This window comes from Mesoplodon mirus (assembly GCF_964341445.2).
Source record: "Mesoplodon mirus genome assembly, chromosome: 2".
Classification (NCBI taxonomy): Eukaryota; Metazoa; Chordata; class Mammalia; order Artiodactyla; family Ziphiidae; genus Mesoplodon; species Mesoplodon mirus.
Genome location: NC_138977.1, coordinates 138,623,166 through 138,648,930, shown reverse-complemented (window position 1 = coordinate 138,648,930; position 25,765 = coordinate 138,623,166). Strand labels below are relative to the sequence as shown.

The window sequence follows — 25,765 nt, the reverse complement described above, 5'->3', positions numbered from 1 at the left end:
GAGCTGAACTAATTGTGCTGTGTGTCTAGCGTCTAGCTCTAGTTAGCTCTGGCTAAATTCCAGGCTACACTTCCTTTCTAGCAAGGCATGTGGGTTGGGATGGGATGTTTCTGAAGTAGAATAGGTGTAAGGGGAGCTAAAGACCTAAAGTGATTAAAGGGAGTTCCATTCACTCAAACTGAGAACACATCATCAGAGATCCATTTGGTAGACTAATTCAGGTGGTTATTATTCTATAACACCCACTTTCTGTCTTCTCACTTTACTTTGGTCTCACTTGTTAGCAAATCCACAACCCCATCAACAGGTAGAGCATTATTTATTCAACTCCACCTTGCTCTTCTATAAAACACTCTTTACTCAGTCATCTAGGCACAGTTCTATATGCAAGAAATTCTTCAGTGAATGAAATAAACAGATTTCCTTGTCAACAGCTTAAATTTCAATGGGAGAGGTACAAAGCCAGTAAACAAATACAGCATATGAACATGTTAAGCGCTGTGAACAAAGAAAAACAAAACAAAAAATAGAAAATGATGGGGTAAGAACTATTTTAGAGAAGGTGGACAAGTACTCTTTGAAGAGATGATATTTGAAGTGCAACCCAAAAGAAGGCCTTGAAAAAACAGCATTCTAGACAGAGGTAATGGTGAGTGACAAAGGACCAGAGATAAGAATAAGCTTGATATGTTCCATGAATACCAGTGTGATTGGATAATAGAAAGCAAAATATACAGTAATGAATGTAGTCAAGTCCTTTCAGGGCAAGGTTAGGAGACTGATTTTAGAAAATGCAACAGGAGTCACTGCAGGATTAAGCAAGAAAATGACATGATCTAACCTACGTTTTATAAAGATCTCTTTAGCAACCATGTGGAGAATGGATCATAGAGAAAAGGTCATAGAAAAAGTAACAAAATAAATGTAGAAATTAGTGTAATGAACATAAGTAAACACTCTAGCAGAAGAACTTCCAGCCCACTTCTAATAAATATAACTGAATTTTTGAGAAAATAATCAGCTAGAAGTTTTGCCTGAGGCCCAATAAAGAATCCATTCAATTTTGAGTTGTCAAATTTGAGTAAAGTTGCCCTATATCAGTAGGATTTCCTATTACAGTGAGCTCCAGGGTGGTGACAATGTCATACAGTTATATTTATAATGAACTCCACCTATAGCATATCACCATTGCAGAACCACACATAACTAGACATTCACTGGTCCTTAAATATCACCAGAATAATTCACTTCTATGGTGTTTTATGACACAGAACTCTAAGGCTCCACACAAGCACTTGTCTCTCATTTTAGTAAACACAAATTCCACTTAATTTTTTTTGCGAAAAATATTTGCTCTTTCTATAGACATGGTACTACCTCCAGTAGAGGTACAATAGATCTCCTAAAAAAATAAGGTGGCAATCTGGGCACATGCCCCTGACTAATGAACCAAGTCTCCTAAACTCATTGCATTTCACTTCTGTATATCCCCAGTCATACACCTAACCAAGTATACTCTATCTTGGTCTTATCTTTAAGTTTGACAGACTTTTCTGTTTCTCACCACCAAGACCTGGGTTACTAAGCTATAAGTGACATTCTTGGCAGTTAACAACAGCAAGTAATTGTGTTTATATTTTAAACAAAACAATTGAATTTATTGGAAAAATATCAGAGTCTCACAGAAATAATAGGAACCTGGAGTATCAGCTTTGTGAGACTGACAGGAACCAAGAACTTCTGAGAAGGTGAGGCAATAAAAATACATAGCAAAGACCACACAATTGGAAGAGGCCGGTCTAATACAGTTGCTGCCACTGGTTAAAATATGACCTCTACCCATCTCCATGTCCTTGTCTGAGCATGAAGTCTGCATGGATGAGCCTATGCTACCTGCCCACCCTGCATTCATGGGAATAGAAAGAGGATGTGGCCACTTTGCTCCCATGTGGGAAGTGTGCATTACCTCTCACAAAGGCTATACCCAATATAGTTTACCTGAAGAGAGAACAGAATAGTAATAGAAAGAAAGGAGAGGTTGGATGGTATGAAACCAAAATATAACAAATTCAGCTATTATTTTATGTGTTAGTTTATTCAACAGATACAACAATGTGATGGGCAGTGTTCTAACAACAGAAAACAACTCTGACAAACACTGAGAGATACTGGAACAAGAGTAGGTAAGAAAAGTAGGAGGGTAAATATTGTTGGACTTTGCAAGCCTGTAAGCCCTGGTAAAGAGTTTGTATTTTATTCTCAGTGCAATTGTTTTTTGGTTTTGGGTTTTGGGTTTTTTGTTTTTTGTTTTTTGTTTTTTTGGCCACACCACACATCTTATGGGATCTTAGTTCTCCGACCAGAGGTTGAACCCATTCTCCCTAACCACTGGACCTCCAGGAAATTCCTGCAATTGTGTTTTTAATGAGATAAATAATATCAATTAACATTTTAAAAATACCATTCTGACTGCCAAGAAGAGAACAGAATGCAAGTGGATCAAGAGTGGAAGTTGGAAGACTATGAAGGTTCTTGGCTGCAAGTATTAGAAACACACTTTGACTAACTTACACAGGAAAGGAACTATTTGGAAGAATATCAAGTAACCCACAGAATCATCCAGAATCCTGGAGGATCAAATATAAAAGCCAAACAGGAATCAAGAAAGGGTAGACAATAGGAAGCACAGAAAAATGAAGATAAAGACATAATCTGGTGGGATGGCTTCCCAAATGCCACTGCCACTGGTTACTCAACAATGAATGTGCTAAACTCTCATAATCTTTGCTGGATTCTAGACATCTCCATGTTGTCATAAACATTTCCCCAATTCTTCCTGCCTCTGTGCATCATTCTCTTCAAATTCAAACTCCTGAGTGCTATCAACCAAAGGTCTGAACTTTGTCATATGCCCATACCCAAACTTCCAAAGGATGTTACAAGAAGAACAGGGTCCCTTTGGTTTCTATAGTGAAAACCAGAGGGGAGTGTCTCCAACCAATTCTCACACAGTAGAAAATTCCCTAAAACTAAGCAGGGATGTTAAGAGGCAGCATTTTCCTAGACAAATGTCCACGGAAGGAAACTAGTATTAGTGTTTCAGTGCAACATGAAGGATGGGGGGACCTTGGACCAGGACTTGGAAGAGAATATAATGGAGTGGTTGAGTGTACGCTATGGAAAGAGATTGTCAAAACCCTTCTCTGCACTTACTACCTGGGCAATTTTCAGCAAGTTACTTCTCTGGACTCTTTATCATGTCAAAAAAAAAAATAGTAACAGTGGTTACTAGAGATTTTAGAAGGATTGCAATAATTCATGAATATTCTTAGTGTTGGGTTTAGCACTTAATAGTAAGTGCATTGTAAATCTTAGCTATCATTTTTTTTGAGTGGTATCAGTGAGTATGGAGAGATGTAATGAGTGGAATGATACATATCAGAAAGGGAGTTGATAGGAATTGCTCAGGAAGAGGATCATCAATGACCTCTAAATTATGGCTTGAGCAAGTGTGTGGATGGTAGTACATTTACTGAGTAAGACAAATCTCCATTCCAGCAGTTTTCTGAGTTTGATTCACCCACTCCAAGCATGCTCATGAATTATTTTGTATAAAAACCCTCTTGGAGGAATTCCCTGGTGGTCCAGTGGTTAGGATTCAGCACTTTCACTGCTGAGGGTCCAGTTTCCATCCCTGGTCGGGAAACTAAAATCCCACAAGCCACATGCGCAAAAACCAAAAACTAAAACTAAAACAAACCCTCTTGGTTCTCCTCAGCTCTAGGGATACTCTAACACCTTAGGCAACATTGAGGGCAGTTTTACATCTGCCCCAACACAGAGACAGAACACAAAATTATTGATTTTATATTTGTTCGTCTAGAATCTATATCCACCTAGTGTCAGTGTCTCTACCAATGACTCAGGAAATCTTGGCATTTCAGGAATTTTCCAGAGAGTTCTATGTTTAAATGACTACCTTCAAGCTCTTTCCAAAATATAATGGGATTATCTGACAGTTGATAGATATAATCTAATAGAGCCCATCTCAAGTTTTGAATCTTTCTGACTTTTGGCATGTAATGTCACATATTCACAGGTTCCATATATTAGGGTGTGGACATCTTTGGGAGACCATTCTGCCTATCATGCTTTCCAAAAAGCAGTATAAGTAAAACATAATTAGACAAACCAAAAACTGCCCTAATATGATTTCAGAATGTTCTTTTATTAATATATTAATAATAGGGCTCCATATACAATGTAACATACTTCTTTGTACTTTATCCAATTCTGTCTTCTGTATCACATCTCTTCTTTGTTCAAACTTTTAATTGGGGAGGAAAAAAATTCTTAAATAAGAATTTGGGTATTCCCTGGTGGCTCAGTGGTTAAGAATCCACCTGCCAATTCAGAGGACACGGGTTCGAGCCCTGGTCCAGGAAGATCACACATGCCGCAGAGCAATTAAGCCCGTGTGCCACAACTACTGAGCCTGCGCTCTACAGCCCGTGAGCCACAACTACTAAGCCTGCATGCCACAACTACTGAAGCCAACACACCTAGAGCCCATGCTCCGCAACAAGAGAAGCCACCGCAGTGAGAAGCCCACTCACTGCAATGAAGAGTAGCCCCGGCTCGCCACAACTAGAGAAATGCTGCATGCAGCAATGAAGACCCAATGCAGCCAAAAATAAATAAATATATATATATTTTTTAAAAGGAATTTGAACAAGTTCATATGTGAGAGAATCAAAATTCATCAGAGGAAACTTCCTTGGATTTGAATTCTAAACAAATATGTCATAAATATAGAAAAAAGAAAGAACAATTTTCTTAAAACCTATAGACCACCTAGTAAAAGTTAATAAAAATTAATATGTGAACAACAAAAATAGTTGATTGATAGAGAATTATTTAGACGTGCAGTCTAAACAAAGATAAAATATTGTAAAATCTTTAAAATTTAGACTAGAAAACACATGATTGAAATTTCAGGAGAGCTTCTCTCTTTCTCTTTCCTTTGACTTTTAAAAGAAGACATTATTTTACAGTGCATATCTGCCAAACGAAAACAGGAAAAGCAATGGAAATAGCCCAAACTTTCCCAAGCTACATGATAGGGAAGAGGGCTGATAAAAGTTACTGTAAAAATAAGACCACAGAGAAAACCAAAACTAAACAGGACTCCTTTTTATTTCCCCAAACTACATTTTCTTTCCTGATTTAAAATCTAATGAAAACTTGCATGGAACAAAATTTTGGCATCTATGTATTGCATGAGGACATTTTGTGAAAAACCATATTCTTCCACTGAAATAGTGAAGGAAATATTGGACTATCATTAATCATATCAAAGCAGAATATTACTCCAAAACAGAAAAGAATGTTCTCATGAAGGCAATATAAAAGCAATATTAGAGTAGAAGCCAAACTAATTACAGTATGCTTTGAAGTATAAAACCTGCAGCAAAGAACCTATACGACCTTGCTTGAGACATTTTCAAGTATACTAAGCTGCACTTTGAATAAATTAAAACTGTGTTTTGTGGATGTGTTTGTGTGTGTGTGTGTGTGTGTGTGTGTGTGTGTGTGTAGAGGGTATGAAAGAATAGAAAGTTCTAAACACAATCATCTCAATTTGTGCTGTCACTAAGGAAGGAATTCTGAAAGTGACCCCACCATAAAAATGTGCTACTGCTTTTGCTTCCAATAAGTGAGAACCAAAAGAATATTACCTGTTGACAAACTCGAATTCAAGAATGAATATGGCAGCATTTGAATAGGATCAATACAGCTGCAGTACCTAGCTCATCCCCTTAAACAACAGATAGTCAAAAATACTTGTGAAGCAACAATGTAAGAAAAATCACCCAGCAAAGATAAACCTGGGTGTCTCATAGTAAACTTACCACCTTTATATTATAACTATCTGCCTCATCACATTTGCATGTTTCACAAAAACACACTTGCTGATATCACAGCCTGGTATGCCCTTCCCCTAACTTTGCATGGCTAACTCCTTCCTGTCTTTAGGAAATCAGCCAATCTTCCAGAAGAGAGAGGCAAATTCAGAGTAACTGGGAGATTTGAATGAAGGGTTTATTTACAAAGCTGTGGGCAGGGCAAAGAAACCAAAAATTGTGGTTAGCAACAGACTGAGAGTCACCACCCCGAAGTCTGAAGGGGCAAAAGGAGAGTAGGAGCTACTGGACCCAGAGAACGCTTAGTTTAGTTGTGGCTATGAGAGAGGGACCCCATCAAGAGCTATGGCCTTCCCTGAGCCTACGCGTCTGGCGCCTGTACTCCGCAGTGGGAGAGGCCACAACAGTGAGAGGTCCGTGTACCGCAAAAAAAAAAAAAAAGAGAGAGCTATGGCCCTTAGTAGAGGAGGACAGCATTGGCCAACAAGTGAGCCAAACCCAACTGGAAGCCTGAAAGAAAGGCAGCCTGGTTTGTGTAGCACTTTCAGGTTCTTCTCAATGTCCTCTTACTATCACCTCCTCAAATATACTACCTTGAGCCACTAATGTAAAGTAATAACACACTCAGGCATTATCATGCCACACCTTTACTACCAACCAAAAACCAGCAGGGTTTTTGATGTGCTCTACCTATTAACAGAAGCACCTGGCTTTTTGTTCTAACCAAAATTTCTAGAGTGTCCTGAAGAAGCATTCAAATATTACAATTATTACTATAGACAGTATATTTTTCACACTGATGAGAGTAAAAAACTTTGATATTGAAAAATGTAACAGTGGGCTTTTAGGTAAGTATCTGTTAGAGCTTTAGGGCCTCTAAAACAGTGAGGGTCAGAGTGAGCATTTGCCCTGAAATAAATAGCTGTTCTCAGTGTAAGTTAACTTGGAAGGACCTTGAGAAGTTATTGCTGTAGGCAGCTCTACATGGTCACACCATTCTCTATCATTAATGGAATTGTTGCTGGTCTCCTCAGCCTACAAAAATCTGAGTGAGATTGTGATGACCTTCCCTCCTTCCCCAGCAAGACGCCTCTAATCTTCTGACCTGAGAATTGCCATCCAGGCCTGTACAAATCAACTGTCACCTGCAGCAATGACTGTGGATTCAGCAACAACCACCGAGGTTCTGGATGAATGTTCTTGCAGATGGAGATGGACTGGGTGTCCGCACTGTTTCCAGGCTCCTCTAAGCAATGGCAACAAGGCAATGCCTGAAAGGGAGTTCATCAGGCAGGGCTGTTTGGGAAGCCAGCAGCTGTCTACAGAAGCAACAAAGAGAAGATGGGAGTTCCCTTCCTCTAGCAGGTAAATAAGATACTGGACTTCAGTTTTGAATATAACACAAAAATCCAGAGGACATTTGTTATGAAAGGTAAGGGGGAGAAAAACAAACAAATCAAACCAAAACAAACCCTGGACTTCCTTCTCAGGGGAATAGATAAGACTTCAGAATTGCAGAAATTTTGCAGTCTCCATTATAATGAGGAGTCTGATTCCATTTTTTGATGTTGGAGGGCTGACAGCTTTTAAGCCTTCCCACTCCCTATTCCCTCTGTGCCCTACATCTGGCAAGCTGATAAGAAAGCCTGGCTTCTCCCTCTGTTAGCACCTGAGAGAGATTGAAGCCATGCAAACCCTTGCGCTCACGGGAACTGTCACTCCAGACGCACCCCACACAGCACCACAGTTAAAACACAGCCCTGGCTCCTCCCCTTCTGCTCTCCCCTAGACAGCTCAATTTTGTAAGAAATCAACTATTTTATATGCTTTTGTATGTGTTCATGCGGCATCATCAGTCTCAATATGAACCAATTTTGAGTGGGAGTGTCCCCTGCTTTTGTAGCATGACCATAACATAAAGGAAATCTGCCCTCTTTTTCTATTTCCAACTAGTTGAAGATATCATTCTGGTTACTGGCAGTCCTTAATCACATCATTTTCCTACAAAGTACAACCATTTTCTTCCCATTCAAATTCCTAATCCAGCCTGTCTTCCATTTCTTGCCAGTTCCTTAAACACCACAAACTCTTGTCGATTATACCAGGTTCAACTAGAGTCTTACTGTGGGAAGAGTAGTCACTACCAAATCTAAACATAACTGAAATGAGGAAAATGAAGTCAATGTGTTCAGAGTCAAAGGATTTGCTTCACTGTGTAGCTGCAGTAATAGTAAGATGTGAAGTTTTACCAGGCGAATTTACACATACAAAATACCTTCCCAGAATTCTCTGCTGCAGTTCCACCCATTATAATTTCTCACCTCTTTTAAGATGCCTATTATTAACTTAACTGGAAATTGCCTCAAACTTTATTGGACATGCCAAGTGGCTTTATGTAACTTATCTGTTAGCACCACTTTGGATATGTTAAGCCTGATGTTAAATTGAAAACTAAGAATATTAGATTTATTCATATAAAAGGATGACCTATTATGGTGATGTATAAAATGACCTATTATGGTATATGTATAAAAGATAACTATTCGCTGAAAATTTTTTCAGTGTAACTAAGCAGCACTTTGCAGAAAACCTCTCTCAGGAGAAAACCCCTTTTCTTGACAATTTAAGCAAAGCTACCTTGTAACTAACTTTTAAATCAGGTGTCCCCATACTGTACTCATCTCTGTCCCTAGCACACCTTTCAAATCTTTTGATCACACAATACCCTGCCTAACTTGTTGATTCTTTCCATAGATCAAAGAAGTAGAAATGAAGAATAAGTAATTAACACATGACCAGATCTCTTCCTTAGCTTCCCCTTCAGTAATCTTGTGAACAAACCGTGAACAAGATAACATCTAAACAAAGATCACAAGAAGCCAACGAGCCTGCATGAGGTGGGGGGCTGCAAGGACTCCGATCTCCTGTCTCAGTGATTAACTGAGATTATTTCCCCTTTTCCCTTCAAAAACTTTCAAGGCCGAGCAGAACTTCTGCAGTTGGTTTTCTGCCAACACTGAGTCCACCATCTCCCCAGACTGCTGACATTCTGATTAAAAGCAACTTTCCTTTCTACCACCATTTGCCTCTCTTTCAGGTATTGATTTTCCAGCAGTGAGTGGCTGGAACAGAGTTTGGTAACATAACTACAATTTACTTCAAAGTTATCTTAAAATTCATCCACCTTTAAATAAAATGGTAATTTTAAAAATGATGGGCATCACAGCAACAAATTTTGCTTATTTTCTTCTTTCAGGGATTTTACAAAAAATGGAGTAAAAGTCCACAATATTGGATAAAGAAATTTTAATTGGGCCAACTGATGTATTGGGACAAATGTGTAAAAAGGAGGGGAAAGAAAAGATGGTGGTATGATGTAATTCATTCCTTTTAAGTGAAAAGTGGGTTTTTATTTTTAAAGGATGACTTTGTCAAACAGCAAATACAGAAGGCTACACATGAAACTTCTGGTTTCTCACCTCATCCCTCTCTGCATAATAAGACTTCATTTCAGATTTCTTTTGGGTACCAACATTACCAGTTCGTTTGGCTTTAACCCCATGGCCCTTATCTGACCCCAGAAGCCCTTAAGCACTTAGGATTGAAAAACAGCATATATTTCTGCAGAGAGCCAACCAGCCTAGAGCCAGTAATACGTTGTTAAGATTTAACAAGGGAAAGTAAGGGACCCATTAGAAGGTTACAATGGCTTGGCCGGGAGGGGAGAGGGTGGAGATGGAAACCAAAGTTTAAAGATATTGGAAATAGTCATGTTAAAACTCATTTTAACAATCAGGTTTAAAAATAGACTTTATTAAAATGCTTAATAAAGCATACTGCAGAAGCAAAAATAAAAAAATCCAAAATCATTAATTGCATATTGCAAAAGTGAAACTAATATAATTTTACATCACCTGGTTAATGCAAATTTCCCAGAATTTAGGCATCTATGTGAAAAACTGTGTATATATTCACAGAAAATAATTGGTTGTCCATGTCACAGAACTAGAGCATTAAATAATGTGTAAAAATTCCAAAATTAAGATTGCCAGTGTTGTGTCATCTGTCTCTTTTTTTTTTTTTTTTTTGCACCCAGTATATTTTCCTTTAAAAAAAAAAAAACTTTATTGGAGTATAATTGCTTTACAGTGGTGTGTTAATGTCTGCTGTATAACAAAGTGAATCAGCTATATGTATATATATCCCCATTACCCCCTCCCTCTTGTGCCTCCCTCCCACCCTCCCTATCTCACCCCTCCAGGTGGTCACAAAGCACCAAGCTGATCTCCCTGTGCTATGTGGCTGCTTCACATTAGCTATCTATTTTACATCTGGTGGTGTATATGTCAGTGCTATGTGCTCACTTCGTCCCAGCTTACCCTTCCCCCTCCCCGTGTCCTCAAGTCCATTCTCTACGCCTGCATCTTTATTCCTGTCCTGCCCTTAAGTTCATCAGAACCTTTTTTTAGATTCCATATATATGTGTTAGCATACGGTGGTTTTTTTTTTTTAACATATTTTCTTTTCTTTTTTTTTTTTTTTTTTTTTGCGGTACACGGGCCTCTCACTGCTGCGGCCTCTCCCGCCGCGGAGCACAGGTCCCGGACGCGCAGGCCCAGCGGCCACGGCCCACAGGCCCAGCTGCTCCGCGGCATGTGGGATCCCCCCGGGCCGGGGCACTAACCCACGTCCCCTGCATCGGCAGGCGGACTCCCAACCACCACGCCACCAGGGAATGCCTAACATCTTTATTGGAGTATAAGTGCCTTACAATGGTCTGTTAGTTTCTGCTTTATAACAAAGTGAATCAGCTATACATATATATATATATATATATCCCCATATCTCTTCCCTCTTGCGTCTCCCTCCCTCCCAACTTTCCTATCCCACCACTCTAGGTGGTCACAAAGCACCAAGCTGATCTCCCTGTGCTATGTTGCTGCTTCCCACTAGCTATCGATTTTACATTTGGTAGTGTATATATGTCCATGCCACTCTCTCACTTGGTCTCAGCTTACACTTCCCCCTCCCCGTGTCCTCAAGTCCATCCTCTAGTAGGTCTGCATCTTTATTCCTGTCTTGCCCTTAGGTTCTTCATGACCACTTTTTTTTTTTTTTTTTTTTTAGATTCCATATATATGTGTTAGTATATGGTATTTGTTTTTCTTTCTAACTTCACTCTGTATGACAGACTCTAGGTCCATCCACCTCACTACAAATAACTAGTTTCGTTTCTTTTTATGGCTGAGTAATATTCCATTGTATATATGTGCCACATCTCCTTTATCCATTCATCTGTCGATGGACACTTAGGTTGCTTCCATCTCCTGGCTATTGTAAATAGTGCTGCAATGAACATTGTGGTACATGACTCTTTTTGAATTATGGTTTTCTCATGGTATATGCCCAGTAGTGGGATTGCTGGGTCATACAGTAGTTCTATTTTTAGTTGTTTAAGGAATCCCCATAATGTTCTCCATAGTAACTGTATCAATTTACATTCCCACCAACAGTGCAAGAGGGTTCCCTTTTCTCCACACCCTCTCCAGCATTTATTGTTTGTAGATTTTTTGATGATGATCATTCTGACCAGTGTGAGGTGATACCACATTGTAGTTTTGACTGGCATTTCTCTAATGATTAGTGACGCTGAGCATCTTTTCATGTGTTTTTTGGTAATCTGTATATCTTTTTTTGAGAAATGTCTATTTAGGTCTTCTGCCCGTTTTTGGATTGAGTTGTTTGTTTTTTTGATATTGAGCTACATGAGCTTCTTATATATATTGGAGATTAATCCTTTGTCAGTTGCTCCATTTGCAAATATTTTCTCCCATTCTGAGGTTGTCTCTTCATCTTGTTTGTGTTTTCCTTTGCTGTGCAAAAGCTTTTAAATTTAATTAGGTCATATTTATTTATTTTTGTTTTTATTTTCATTACTCTAGGAGGTGAATCAAAAAAGATCTTGCTGCTATTTAGGTCAGAGAGTGTTCCCCTATTTTTCTCTAAGAGTTTATAGTATCTAGTCTTACATTTAAGTCTTTAATCCATTTTGAATTTATTTTTGTGTATGGTGTTAGGAAGTGTTCTAATTTCTTTCTTTTACATGTAGCTGTCCAGTTTTCCCAGCACCACTTATTGAAGAGGCTATCTTTTCTCCGTTGTATATTCTTGCCTCCTTTATCAAAGATAAGGTGACCATATGTCTGTGGGTTCATCCTGGGCTTTCTATCCTGTTCCATTGATCTGTATTTCTGTTTTTGTGCCAGTACCATACTGTCTTGATTACTATAGCTTTATAGTATACTCTGAAGTTTGGGAGCCTGAGTCTTCCAGTTCCATTTTTCTGTCTCAAGACTGCTTTGAATATTTGGGGCCTTTTGTGTTTCCATACATATTGTGAAATTTTTTATCCTAGTTCTGTGAAAAATGCCATTGGTAGTTTGATAGGGATTGCTTTGAATCTGTAGATTGCTTTGGGTAGTATAGTCATTTTCACAATGTTGATTCCAATCCAAGTACATGGTATAGCTCTCCATCTGTTTGTATCATCTTTAAATTCTTTCATTAGTGTCTTATAGTTTTCTGCATACAGGTCTTTTGCCTCCTTAGGTAGGTTTATTACTATTTTATTCTTTTTGTTGTAATGGTAAATGGGAGTGTTTCCTTAATATCTCTTTCAGATTTTTCATCGTTAGTGTATAGGAATGCAAGAGATTTCTATGCATTAATTTTGAATCCTGCTACTTTACCAAGTTCATTGATTAGCTCTAGTAGTTTTCTGGTAGCATCTTTAGGATTCTCTATGTGTAGTATCACATCATCTGCAAAGAGTGACAGTTCTACTTCTTCTTTTCCAATTTTGATTCCTATCACCTGTTTTTCTTCTCGATATCTGTGGATATAACTTCCAAAACTATGTATAGGGAATAATAGTGGTGAGATCAGGAAACCTTGTCTTGCTTGTGATCTTAGAGGAAATGGTTTCAGTTTTTGACCATGAAATGATGTTGGCTGTGGGTTTGTCATATATGGCCTTTATTATATTGACATAGGTTACCTCTATGCCTACTTTCTTGAGAGTTTTTACCATAAATTGAATAAGTTGAATTTTGTCAAAAGTTTCTTCTGCATCTTTTGTCATATGGTTTTTATCATTCGGTTTGTTAATATGGTGTATCACATTGATTGATTTGCATATATTGAAGAAACCTTCCATTCCTGGAATAAACCCCACTTGATCATAGTTTATGATCCTTTTAATGTGCTGCTGGATTCTGTTTGCTAGTATTTTTTTTATTAGTTTCTGCTTTATAACAAAGTGAATCAGTCATACATATACATCTGTTCCCACCACCCTTCCCTCTTGCGTCTCCCTCCCTTGCACCTTCCCTATCCCACCACTCCAGGTGGTCACAAAGCACCGAGCTGATCTCCCTGAGCTATGCGGCTGCTTCCCACTATCTATCTACCTTACGTTTGGTACTGTATATATGTCCGCCTCTCTCTCACTTTATCACAGCTTACCCTTCCCCCTCCCCATATCCTCAAGTCCATTCTCAAGTAGGTCTGTGTCTTTATTCCTGTTTTACCCCTGGGTTCTTCATGACATATTTTTTTTCTTAAATTCCATATATATGTGTTAGCATACGGTATTTGTCTTTCTCTTTCTGACTTACTTCACTCTGTATGACAGACTCTAGGTCTATCCACCTCATTACAAATAGCTCAGTTTCGTTTCTTTTTATGGCTGAGTAATATTCCATTGTATATATGTGCCACATCTTCTTTATCCATTCATCCGATGATGGACACTTAGGTTGTTTCCATCTCCAGGCTATTGTGAATAGAGCTGCAATGAACATTTTGGTACATGACTCTTTTTGAATTATGGTTTTCTCAGGGTATATGCCTAGTAGTGGGATTGCTGGGTCATATGGTAGTTCTATTTGTAGTTTTTTAAGGAACCTCCATACTGTTCTCCAAAGCGGCTGTACCAATTCACATTCCCACCAGCAGTGCAAGAGTGTTCCCTTTTCTCCACACCCTCTCCAGCATTTATTGTTTCTAGATTTCTTGATGATGGCCATTCTGACTGGTCTGAGATGATATCTCATTGTAGTTTTGATTTGCATTTCTCTAATGATTAATGATGTTGAGCATTCTTTCATGTGTTTGTTGGCAGTCTGTATATCTTCTTTGGAGAAATGCCTATTTAAGTCTTCTGCCCATTTTTGGATTGGGTTGTTTGTTTGTTTGCTATTGAGCTGCATGAGCTGCTTATAAATTTTGGAGATTAATCCTTTGTCAGTTGCTTCATTTGCAAATATTTTCTCCCATTCTGAGGGTTGTCTTTTGGTCTTGTTTATGGTTTCCTTTGCTGTGCAAAAGCTTTGAAGTTTCTTTAGGTCCCATTTGTTTATCTTTGTTTTTATTTCCATTTCTCTAGGAGGTGGGTCCAAAAGGATCTTGCTGTGATTTATGTCATAGAGTGTTCTGCCTATGTTTTCCTCTAAGAGTTTGATAGTTTCTGGCCTTACATTTAGGTCTTTAATCCATTTTGAGCTTATTTTTGTGTATGGTGTTAGGGAATGATCTAATCTCATACTTTTACATGTAGCTGTTCAGTTTTCCCAGCACCAGTTACTGAAGAGGCTGTCCTTTCTCCACTGTACATTCCTGCCTCCTTTATCAAAGATAAGTTGACCATATGTGCGTGCGTTTATCTCTGGGCTTTCTATCCTGTTCCATTGATCTATCTTTCTGTTTTTGTGCCAGTACCACACAGCCGTGACTGTAGCTTTGTAGTATAGTCTGAAATCAGGGAGCCTGATTCCTCCAGCTCCGTTTTTCGTTCTCAAGTTTGCTTTGGCTATTTGGGGTCTTTTGTTTTTCCAAACAAATTGTGAAGTTCTTTGTTCTAGTTCTGTGAAAAATGCCAGTGGTAGTTTGATAGGGATTGCATTGAATCTGTAGATTGCTTTGGGTAGTAGAGTCATTTTCACAATATTGATTCTTCCAATCCAGGAGCATGGTATATCTCTCCATCTATTTGTATCATCTTTAATTTCTTTCATCAGTGTCTTATAATTTTCTGCATACAGGTCTTTTGTCTCCTTAGGTAGGTTTATTCCTAGATATTTTATTCTTTTTGTTGCAGTGGTAAATGGGAGTGTTTTCTTGATTTCACTTTCAGATTTTTCATCATTAGTGTACAGGAATGCCAGAGATTTCTGTGCATTAATTTTGTATCCTGCTACTTTACCAAATTCATTGATTAGCTCTAGTAGTTTTCTGGTAGCATCTTTAGGATTCTCTATGTATAGTATCATGTCATCTGCAAACAGTGACAGCTTTACTTCTTCTTTTCCGATTTGGAGTCCTTTTATTTCCTTTTCTTCTCTGATTGCTGTGGCTAAAACTTCCAAAACTAAGTTGAATAAGAGTGGTGAGAGTGGGCAGCCTTGTCTTGTTCCTGATCTTAGTGGAAATGGTTTCAGTTTTTTACCATTGAGGACGATGTTGGCTGTGGGTTTGTCATATATGGCCTTTATTATATTGAGGAAAGTTCCCTCTATGCCTACTTTCTGGAGGGTTTTTATCATAAATGGGTGTTGAATTTTGTTGAAAGCTTTCTCTGCATCTATTGAGATGATCATATGGTTTTTCTTCTTCAATTTGTTAATATGGTGTATCACATTGATTGATTTGTGTATATTGAAGAATCCTTGCACTCCTGGAATAAACCCCACTTGATCATGGTGTATGATCCTTTTAATGTGCTGTTGGATTCTGTTTGCTAGTATTTTGTTGAGGATTTTTGCATCTATGTTCATCAGTGATATTGGCCTGTAGTTTTCTTTCTTTGTGACATCCTTGCCTGGTTTTGGTATCAAGGTGATGGTGGCCTCGTAGAATGAGTTTGGGAGTGTTCCTTCCTCTGATATTGTTTGGAAGAGTTTGAGAAGGATGGGTGTTAGCTCTTCTCTAAATGTTTGATAGAATTCGCCTGTGAAGCCATCTGGTCCTGGGCTTTTGTTTGATGGAAGATTTTTAATCACAGTTTCAATTTCAGTGCTTGTGATTGGTCTATTCATATTTTCTATTTCTTCCTGAGTCAGTCTTGGCAGGTTGTGCATTTCTAAGAATTTGTCCATCTCTTCCAGGTTGTCCATTTTATGGGCATAGAGTTGCTTATAGTAATCTCTCATGATCTTTTGTATTTCTGCAGTGTCAGTTGTTACTTCTCCTTTTTCATTTCTAATTCTATTGATTTGAGTCTTCTCCCTTCTTTTCTTGATGAGTCTGGCTAATGGTTTATCAATTTTGTTTATCTTCTCAAAGAACCAGCTTTTAGTTTTATCGATCTTTGCTATCGTTTCCTTCATTTCTTTTTCATTTATTTCTGATCTGATTTTTATGATTTCTTTCCTTCTGCTAACTTTGGGATGTTTTTGTTCTTCTTTCTCTAATTGCTTTAGGTACAAGGTTAGGTTGTTTATTCGAGATGTTTCCTGTTTCTTAAGGTGGGATTGTATTGCTATAAACTTCCCTCTTAGAACTGCTTTTGCTGCATCCCATAGGTTTTGGGTCGTCGTGTCTCCATTGTCATTTGTTTCTAGGTATTTTTTAATTTCCTCTTTGATTTCTTCAGTTATCACTTCGTTATTAAGTAGTGTATTGTTTAGCCTCCATGTGTTTGTATTTTTTACAGCTCTTTTCCTGTAATTGATATCTAGTCTCATAGCATTGTGGTCAAGATTGATCCCTTGATCATTATGTAGTGTCCTCTTTGTCTCTTGTAATAGTCTTTATTTTAAAGTCTATTTTGTCTGATATGAGAATCGTTACTCCAGCTTTCTTTTCATTTCCATTTGCATGGAATATCTTTTTCCATCCTCTGACTTTCAGTCTGTACCTGTCCCTAGGTCTGAAGTGGGTCTCTTGTAGATAGCATGTATACGGGTCTTGTTTTTGTATCCATTCAGCCAGTCTATGTCTTTTGGTTGGAGCATTTAATCCATTTTCATTTAAGGTAGTTATCAATGTTTATGTTCCTGTTACCATTTTCTTAATCGTTTTGGGTTTATTTTTGTAGGTCTTTTCCTTTTCTTGTGTTTCCTGCCTAGAAAAGTTCCTTTATCGTTTGTTGTAAAGCTGTTTTGGTGGTGTTGAATTCTCTTAGCTTCTGCTTGTCTGTAAAGCTTTTAATTTCTCTGTCAGGTCTGAATGAGATCTTTGCTGGGTAGAGTAATCTTGGTTGTAGGTCTTTCCCTTTCATCACTTCAAGTATATCCTGCCACGCTTGCAGAGTTCCTGCTGAAAGATCAGTTGTTAACCTTATGGGGATTTCCTTGTATGTTGTTTTTCCCTTGCTGCTTTTAATATTTTTTCTTTGTATTTAATTTTTGATAGTTTTATTAATATGTGTCTTGGTATGTTTCTCCTTGGATTTTATCCTGTATGGGACTCTGCACTTCCTAGATTTGATTGACTATTTCCTTTCCCATGTTAGGGAAGTTTTCAACTATAATCTCTTCAAATATTTTCTCAGTCCCTTTCTTTTTCACTTCTTCTTTGAGACCCCTAGAATTCAAATGCTGGTACATGTCATGCTGTCCCAGAAGTCTCTCAGTCTGTCCTCAATTCTTTTCATTCTTTTTCTTTATTCTGCTCTGCAGTAGTTATTTCCATTATTTTATCTTCCAGGTCACTTATCTGTTCTTCTGCCTCTGTTATTCTGCTTTTGATTCCTTCTAGAGAATTTTTTTTTTACTTGTTTTTAAACCAATTTAATACCTTCCCCTTTTCTGTCCAGAAAATTCACACTTTCACAATCAAATTGCCCTAAAAGCTGACAGGAGGTAAGTAAAGTTTCCAAACAATCTGCTCTCCCAACCGGAGATGGCCTCTCTTTCCAATCAGGATAAAATCTTGACTTGGAAGGACCATCATTGTTGGCTCTTCAGTGATTTTTGTGCAGGTTTTATGACAGAAAATTTCCTGCGAGAAAAGCTAATATATTCACATTTTAAGATCAGTGCTTATTTCGATTAAAACATTAGCATCTTATCATTAACTTGTGACACAAAAGGCACCAACATTCCTTTTCCAAGCGTCCATCACCACAGGTGGAACACAACGCCACCTGCTGGTCATCATATGGTTACACACCCTATAATTTCCAGATGGCGGTCAATATCAATGCGGATTCTTAAAGAACCCTAGGGTGTCAGAGCCAAAAGGGACCTTAGAGGTCTTCAAGTTGAGTCCCCTTGCTTGACAGATGGTGATCTCTGCTCTCCAGCTCACTCAGAGTGGCAGGGAAACAGAACAGCCTGCGAAAGGTGTACTGCTTTAGAATCTAGAAGAAAACTGTTTGGTGCTCTCATCTGGCCTGGATGGGGGTTTGCTAGTCAAAGACAGAGATCAGGTCAGAGGAGGGTGTAAGAGGCGCCCTGAGTTCCTATCCCATCACTTCCCAGGGCAGAAAGCTACCCAGAAACAGCTTTCCACTCACAGCTGGGCATGTGTTGGCTCAAACAATAGAATTTGATTTTGAGGAGCTACATCTCGCGAAGTCAATACAGCGTTGCTGGGACCAAAGACTATCAAGAAAACCCAAGTTATCAGCCAAAAAGTAGCCCCAAAGTGAAGGCATTAATTCTCCCCATGGCCTATTCTCCAACATACCCCTAACAAAGGGTCCTTCAAGAGATCCTGGTCAGCTGGCCTAAGTAGCTGTGGCTGTCCTGTGCAGGGACCACTGCCTGGGCGTGGGAGGGGGACCCCCACCCCAGTTCCTGGGCCTCTTCCGGAAGTGGAGCAGAAAGCTCTGACTTAGGGATGCTATATGTTTCCTAGAAGAAGAGCCACACATTCTAACCCAGTTGGGGACCCACGCTTTTTACTTCCTTGTCCTAGAGCAGAGTCCCACTGCCCCCAGCACCACAGCTCGAACAGCTGTCCTCTGGCCACAAAGCTAACTGGCTCTTGTGCACACAAGCTGGGTCACGGACATGTCCAGGGGCTCATTTCTTGAGGAGTGTAGTATGAGAGAAAGAATTCAGCTTCAGAGAGCAGCCAACCTGAAATCTCGCCTCAGCTCTGCCTTAGAGCTGGGCAGCCCTGAGCACTACACCCCTAACTCACTCTGAACCCCAGTTCCTTTCCTGAAAGGTAACAATACATGAATAAGCCCTATCAAGTTAATAGGTTATTGTGAGGATCAAGACAGATTAAGTGCGAGAGTTATCTGAGCACTGTGAGGGACATAGGGGAGAGGGTGGCCGTTTCACTTAGGTGGGTCTATTGGGGCAGCCTCGTAGCTGAAAAAGAAGACAGATTCTAGTTTGTTCGGGGCTGCTGAGGTCACAAAGCAAAGGGGACATCCAGGCTGCAGAGGTGCTGCTTCTGCCAAGACAGAGACCATTACACCTGGGTGTGAAGCCCGAGCCACACCTGCTTCTCCTCAACCTAGCTGGAAGCTTCTGGTCAACTCTGGAAAAGGCACATTCCCCACCTCCATACAGTAATAACGCTGCCTGAATTGAAACTTAAAACTGAATTTTAAATATTCAACAAAAGTCCCTGATATTTCCTTTCAGGTAAGACTCCTTTGCAGATCCTTGCAAGTGATCCTACCACCAAGTCAGGCTTCTGGGAGCTTGATACACCCACCAGAACAACACCCTGCATATATTTGGTGCTCAAAAAAAAAAAGTTTAATTCCACAAACTTTTATCAGACATCTATGTGCTAAGTGCCAGGGGCAGAGCTGAGGACCACCTCTCTGCCATTAGGGAACCTGAAGATGACAGCACTGCATCGCTCGCCCTGATGACAATCAGGTCAAGTGCTAACAAGACTGGGTTCAAAACAAAACTCCCATATTCTGACAAATGTGCGCACACGCACATGTGTGTGAGTGCTTGTGCGTTCCGACGTCATCCTAAAAAAGTCCTTACAAAGGCTGTTTCTTTTTGTTTGTTCTACCACCAGTAAAGGCTCTGTTTGGACGTTCCGCCATGTTTCCTTTCTGCCTGGTTGAGTCATTTTTGCTGCCGAGGCTCCTGGACATTTTCTGGCAACAGAGAGCTGTAAGAACTACCTGTGAGTGGGCAGGATGTGAGCCTGGGCCCGTTCATCCCCTTGCTTGTCCAGCCACTGGCTGTGTTGCTCTCTCTCTCTCTCTCTCTCACACACACACACACACACACACAGATATGCACACGTGTGCACGTGCACGCACGTGCTATAATTGGCCAACTTCCTCCTCCTGTTCTTGGAATAGTAACCGAGACAAAAAGCAGTGAGCACGAGTGGCTTGGGCTCGCCAACACTATAATTCAGGACAAAACCCTTGTAATTCTCCCAATGGTGGGGTTTTTAAATAGGCTGGACTTCAACACCCTGTTTTCTAAAAAAGAAAAATAAAACCCTGCCCAAGACAGCGCTCTTCTAACCAACCAAGTGACCTCTGAGAGCCGGGTACCCCAAACAGGTGGATTCTGAACTCAAGCCTTCCAAGGAGTCACATTTTTCAAACAATTAATTTAGGAGAGTATTTGCCCACTCAAAGGCTTCTTTGTTTCGGTATCTTTAATCCTAAGGAAATCATTAAAATGCAGTCTCTTCATGGGAATTTCCACCCACGGACAACTGACACTGAGTCAACTTCAGACCTCACGACGTGCCTCTGCCTACGAGCAGCGTGTGGGGACAGGGGAGACAGACACGGTGGGGGGAGAGGGGCCCACGTTTGCATAGTTCCTTTACAGGGCTGGGGTCCCCACTCAGGAGAGGGCCCAGGGGTGAAGGGTGGGGAGGCGGGGAGGGGCCCCTGTGAGCATCTCAGGCCTTACACTTCCACACACCTCTTGCCCTGGGTCATCCAGGAGAAGCACGCCCGTCACAGGCCTGCGCCCCCTCTGCGCCCCCTCCTCAGGGTGAGGACATCATAAATTGTAGGCACCAGGGAGCAGGAATGCCCTCCTCAACAAGTTTCTTTATATGCTCCCCAGGGGGAAAGTGGCCCAGGGCTGTGTTGGGACAGACTTGTGGGCAAGTGCCTGGTGATGCTGGGAGCAGGGTACACTGTGTTTCCTAAACATGGCAGCTTGGGACGCCACAACCAGGGCGCCTCCCTCCATCCGACCTCTAGAGAAGAGGCAGTGAGGGTGCCCTAGAGTTTCAATTTCCCCTCCTTGACTAGTCTGTCATTGAGCTGGCAGAGCTGGGCCAGGAAACCATCGTTGGGGCCGATCTCACAGTTCTGCCGGACGATGCTCAGGGCAGACTTGACATCCATCTTCTGACGCATCATGAGATACGCGATGACGAGAGTCGGGGAGCGGCTGTAACCCTCGCGGCAGTGGACGAGCACTTGGCCGTTCTTCTGAGCCAGGGCCTGGTCGATGAAGTCTGCCGCCTTTTCAAAGTAGGCGCTGAGGTTGAACTCCTGTGTGTCATTGGCCCTGATGCCCAGGTAGGTGATGCCAGAGTCCTTGTAGAAGTTGGCACTGGTATTGACGTGCATGAAGGACCTGCCCTCAGCCGCATTCAGGACATGGGTGATGCCCAGTTTCTGCAGCTTGGGGATATCTTGAGCCACAGACGCGTTGCCCACGTAGATCCTGGGGGTGACCTCGTTGCAGGGCTGGCTCGGGAGGCTGTAGCAGCCGCTGCCGTCCGACAGCAGGTCGTTGAGATCCTGCACCGAGAGCTCAAACGGGCCCGACATGGCAGCGGCCGGGCCCTGCACGCCCCCTTCTAGAGAATTTTAATTTCATTTATTGTGTTGTTCATCATTGTCTGTTTGCTGTTTAGTTCTAGTTCCTTGTTAAACGTTTCTTGTATTTTCTCCATTCTATTTCCAAGATTTTGGATCATCTTTACTATCATTACTCTGAATTCTTTTTCAGGTAGACTGCCTATTTCCTCTTCATTTGTTTGGTCTGGCAGGTTTTTCCCTTGCTCCTTCACCTGCTGCGTATTTCTCTGTCTTCTCATTTTGTTTAACTTACTGTTTTGGAGCTCTCCTTTTTGCAGGTTGCAGGTTCTTAGTTCCCCTTATTTTTGGTGTCTGCCCCCAGTGAGTGAGATTGGTTCAGTGGCTTGTATAGGCTTCCAGGTGGAGGGGATTGGTGCCTCTGTTCTGGTGGGTGGGGCTGGATCTTGTCTTTCTGGTTGGTAGGACCACATCTGGTGGTGTGTATGGGGTGTCTGTGAACTTAGTATGATTTTAGGCAACCTCTCTGCTAATGGGTGGGGTTGTGTTCCTATCTTGCTACTTGTTTGACATGGGGCATCCAGCACTGGAGCTTGCTGGCTGTTGGGTGGAGCTGGGTCTTAAGGTTGAGATGGAGATCTCTGGGATAGCTCTTGCCAATTGATATTATGTGGGGACGTGAGGTTTCTCATGGTCCAATGTCCTGAACTCGACTCTCCCACCTCTGAGGCTTAGGCCTGACACCCGGCTAGAGTACCAAGACCCTGTCAGTCACACGGAAGTCCTAGAGAGGAGGTGCAGTAGGGCACGCCATGCAGGGCCATGTGGAAAATCACCCGGGTGGCCACAGGCAGAAGACAGGAGTTGAAGGAGAGCTTAGGCCTCTACCTTTATTGGGGTTTCTTTCTTTCACGGTCTCTCTCTCAGGGCGTTTTTGCCTTTGAGCTCCCTGGAGTGCAGGAGTAAAAGCACAGCCACTCTCAGAGCCCCCACCTTGCCTGATGATTTGCCTCTTTTTATAAATGAAGGTGAGTCTAGATTTTTGGAGGAACATGAAGAACATGTTTTTCATGAAGAATAAAACATGAGCATGCAGAATAAAACTCAAGGAAGTTAAATCAAACATTCCACATATAGTCCATGCTAAGTTAAGCTACTTTTATTATTTTTCTTCAGTGTAATTTTTTTCTTATAGATGTTCTTGATCTTAGCATTAATTTTCAACATATTTCTTGCACTATTTAATTCAATAATTTATAAAATTAATTTGTTTTAGTGACAACTTCTGAGATGCTCAGAACAATGATTAATCTCTCAGCAGTCTAAAATATATAGAGCAATTTTCTTACTAAGATTAAATTTACTACAGTAAAATTCACCCATTTTAGAGTATAGTTCTGTAAGTTTTGACAAATGCATCTATTCATGCAACCAGTGCCACAATCAAGATATAGAGCAGTTCTATCACTTCCCCAAAGTTCCTATATATATAGCAATTTAATAAGAGCTACTTTTTAAAAGTCTGATCCATGACAAAAATTTAATATCTTCCTTTGTCTACTTCAGCTCTGATTAATAGAGGGCATTCAATGATAGGATTATTAGACATAAAATCAAATATATTGGAAGACTCAACTCTCTTCTTTCAGAATACAGTACATGTATGATGCATCTCTCTCTCTCTCTCTCTCTCTCTCTCTCCCCTTCACTCCCTCCCTCCCTTTTAAACCCCCACCACCACCAAAACATATACCTTCTCTACTTCTTTCCAATATAAATCAGGATGTTATATTTTTATTTTTGTTTTTCTTTGCTTTATACAAACACCCTTCTGATTTGTATTAGCAGGAAAGGAAATCTCTCCAAAATGACATTACCTCACATGAAAGAATGTAGCACTACATTAGTTTTTCAAGATTGGATAAAGCATGTTTAGGCTAGATGTGGACATCAGCAGTTTTAAAACCCAAATCTGAAGCATCTGGCACTCTTTATTGTCTTAGAGGTTTCATCATTGGATGCTTAAAATCTTTCTCCTGGCAGCAAAACTCTCCAGTGAGGTTTTTATATGATTTGCTAAGAAATGGCTGGTTTCAGAAGTCATTCCTTTCAATCCCCAGGGAAGGATGGCTGCTAGAGTAACCCTGCCTTGAGCTACCTGCTAGATGATTTCGGAAAATCTTCTTATACAGAAGCAATATTTAAATTAAAAAAGACAGTTTGAAAACCTGTTTTTACTTTGTGCATGGTAAGAGTTCAAACTCCCTCAGTTTTGTTAGCCAATAACTGTTTTTTGGGGTTTTGGGGGTATTTTTTTAACTTTTTAAAATGAGGAATGGTGAAAGAAAGTTAGAGATCCCTTTTTGGAAGTAAAAAAGCATTGCCTTTACCATAATTAGCCTTAGCATGGTTGAAAAGCTGTTTTTCACATCCCCATGATCCCGCAGTGCAGGGTGCTTTTCTAGAGTTGAGGAAGGGTTAATGCAGGGAACTTACAGTGAATCAAACATAGAAGAGAAGGTGTCTGAAACTCTGCACTGTTGCTCAGGATGCATGAATATTGAAGAGGACCAGGGAACTGGACCAGCCATTCAGGTGGTTTGATCTGTATCATGCTCCACACCCTATCCATTTTTACACAGAGTAGGTGTATAAAAACTAGAATCATTCACATTGGTTCCTTTTAATGTCTTTTTCTTGTGAGTGCCAACTCATTTTGAGTAACTCAGACACCAGTCTTCCTACTCTTATACTAATACTCCACAAAATGCAAAGTTCAGCTGGCTTGTTTCCTTTTAATTTCTCCGCTCTACCCAGATATTCTTGGACAGAATCTCAGTTATTTTAGCCTCTACTAAGGTTTATAAAACTTCAAGCATTCTTTACCCTTCCTAGAATCGAAGTAATACTCATGGAATACTCTCTTCAGAAACTTCATACCAGTGGTTCTCAGAACTTAGTGTATTTCAGAAATAACTGGTGAGATTATTAAAACACAGATTTCAAGGCCCCATTCCCAGAGTTTCTGATTCAGTTTGTTTGGAGTGATCCAGGATTTTTCATTTCTAAAAATTCCCAGGTGATGTTGTTGCTGAGCAAGAAACCATACTTCAAGAACCAATGATTTCTGTGGCTGCTTCCCACTATCTATCTACCTTATGTTTGGTACTGTATATATGTCCATGCCTCTCTTTCGCTTTGTCACAGCTGCAGAGCACAGGGAGATCAGCTCGGTGCTTTGTGACCGCCTGGAGGGGTGGGATGGGGAGGGTGGGAGGGAGGGAGATGCATGAGGGAAGGGATGTGGGAACAGATGTATATGTATGACTGATTCACTTTGTTATAAAGCAGAAACTAATAAAAAAAATAAAAATTAAAATTAAAAAAAAAAAGAACCAATGATTTATATGATCCTTTCTGATAATTGATTACGCCAATTAGTGAAACAAGGAACATCATTTTTCTTTGTAATTTTTTGCCTTTCCTCCAACACTTAATGTACAGTAACTGCTCAATATAACTGCCACCTTATATATTTCTACTTGTTACCTACATTTTGGGTATATTAGATTTTTTTTTTTTTCCGGTACGCAGGCCTCTCACTGTTGTGGCCTCTCCCGTTGCGGAGCACAGGCTCTGGACGTGCAGGCTCAGCGGCCATGGCTCATGGGCCTAGCCGCTCCATGGCATGTGGGACCTTCCTGGACCGGGGCACGAACCCGTGTCCCCTGCATCAGCAGGCGGACTCTCAACCACTGTGCCACCAGCGAAGCCCTATACTAGAAATTTTTTGTTGTTGTCATTCAGATTCTATCTCCATCCTTCCTTCTAAGCTCTCTCCTCGATTGTAGAGCCTTAAAGCCCACAAATATTTTACAGACTCACTTCCCAGCAGGTTTGCTTAGACTTGGCCAATAAGACATGATTTTAAAGACAAAAGACAAGAAAACACCATTATTTCCTGTGGCCATTGTGAAAAGTCACGTGGACACTGGAAGAAGGCAGATTCGCCAGTGCTTTGCCCTCAGTTTGGGGAAACTTCCCGCATAACTTTGGTGCGGGAGTAGCCCACTCTATAGCTGTGGCTTTCTGTTTTCTTTGCACTTGCAAAGAC

The 25,765-nt window shown here is 40.5% G+C and overlaps 1 protein-coding gene across 1 annotated transcript; it reads right to left on the bottom strand.

Annotated features, from left to right (window-relative positions):
- Positions 1–20,643: 20,643 nt before the first annotated feature.
- Positions 20,644–21,675, bottom strand: LOC309814717 (dual specificity protein phosphatase 3-like). Its single transcript, XM_082640795.1, has one exon. It carries the CDS (start codon positions 21,661–21,663, stop codon positions 21,106–21,108), a length of 558 nt encoding a protein of 185 aa, XP_082496921.1. The 5' UTR covers positions 21,664–21,675; the 3' UTR covers positions 20,644–21,105.
- Positions 21,676–25,765: the final 4,090 nt, after the last annotated feature.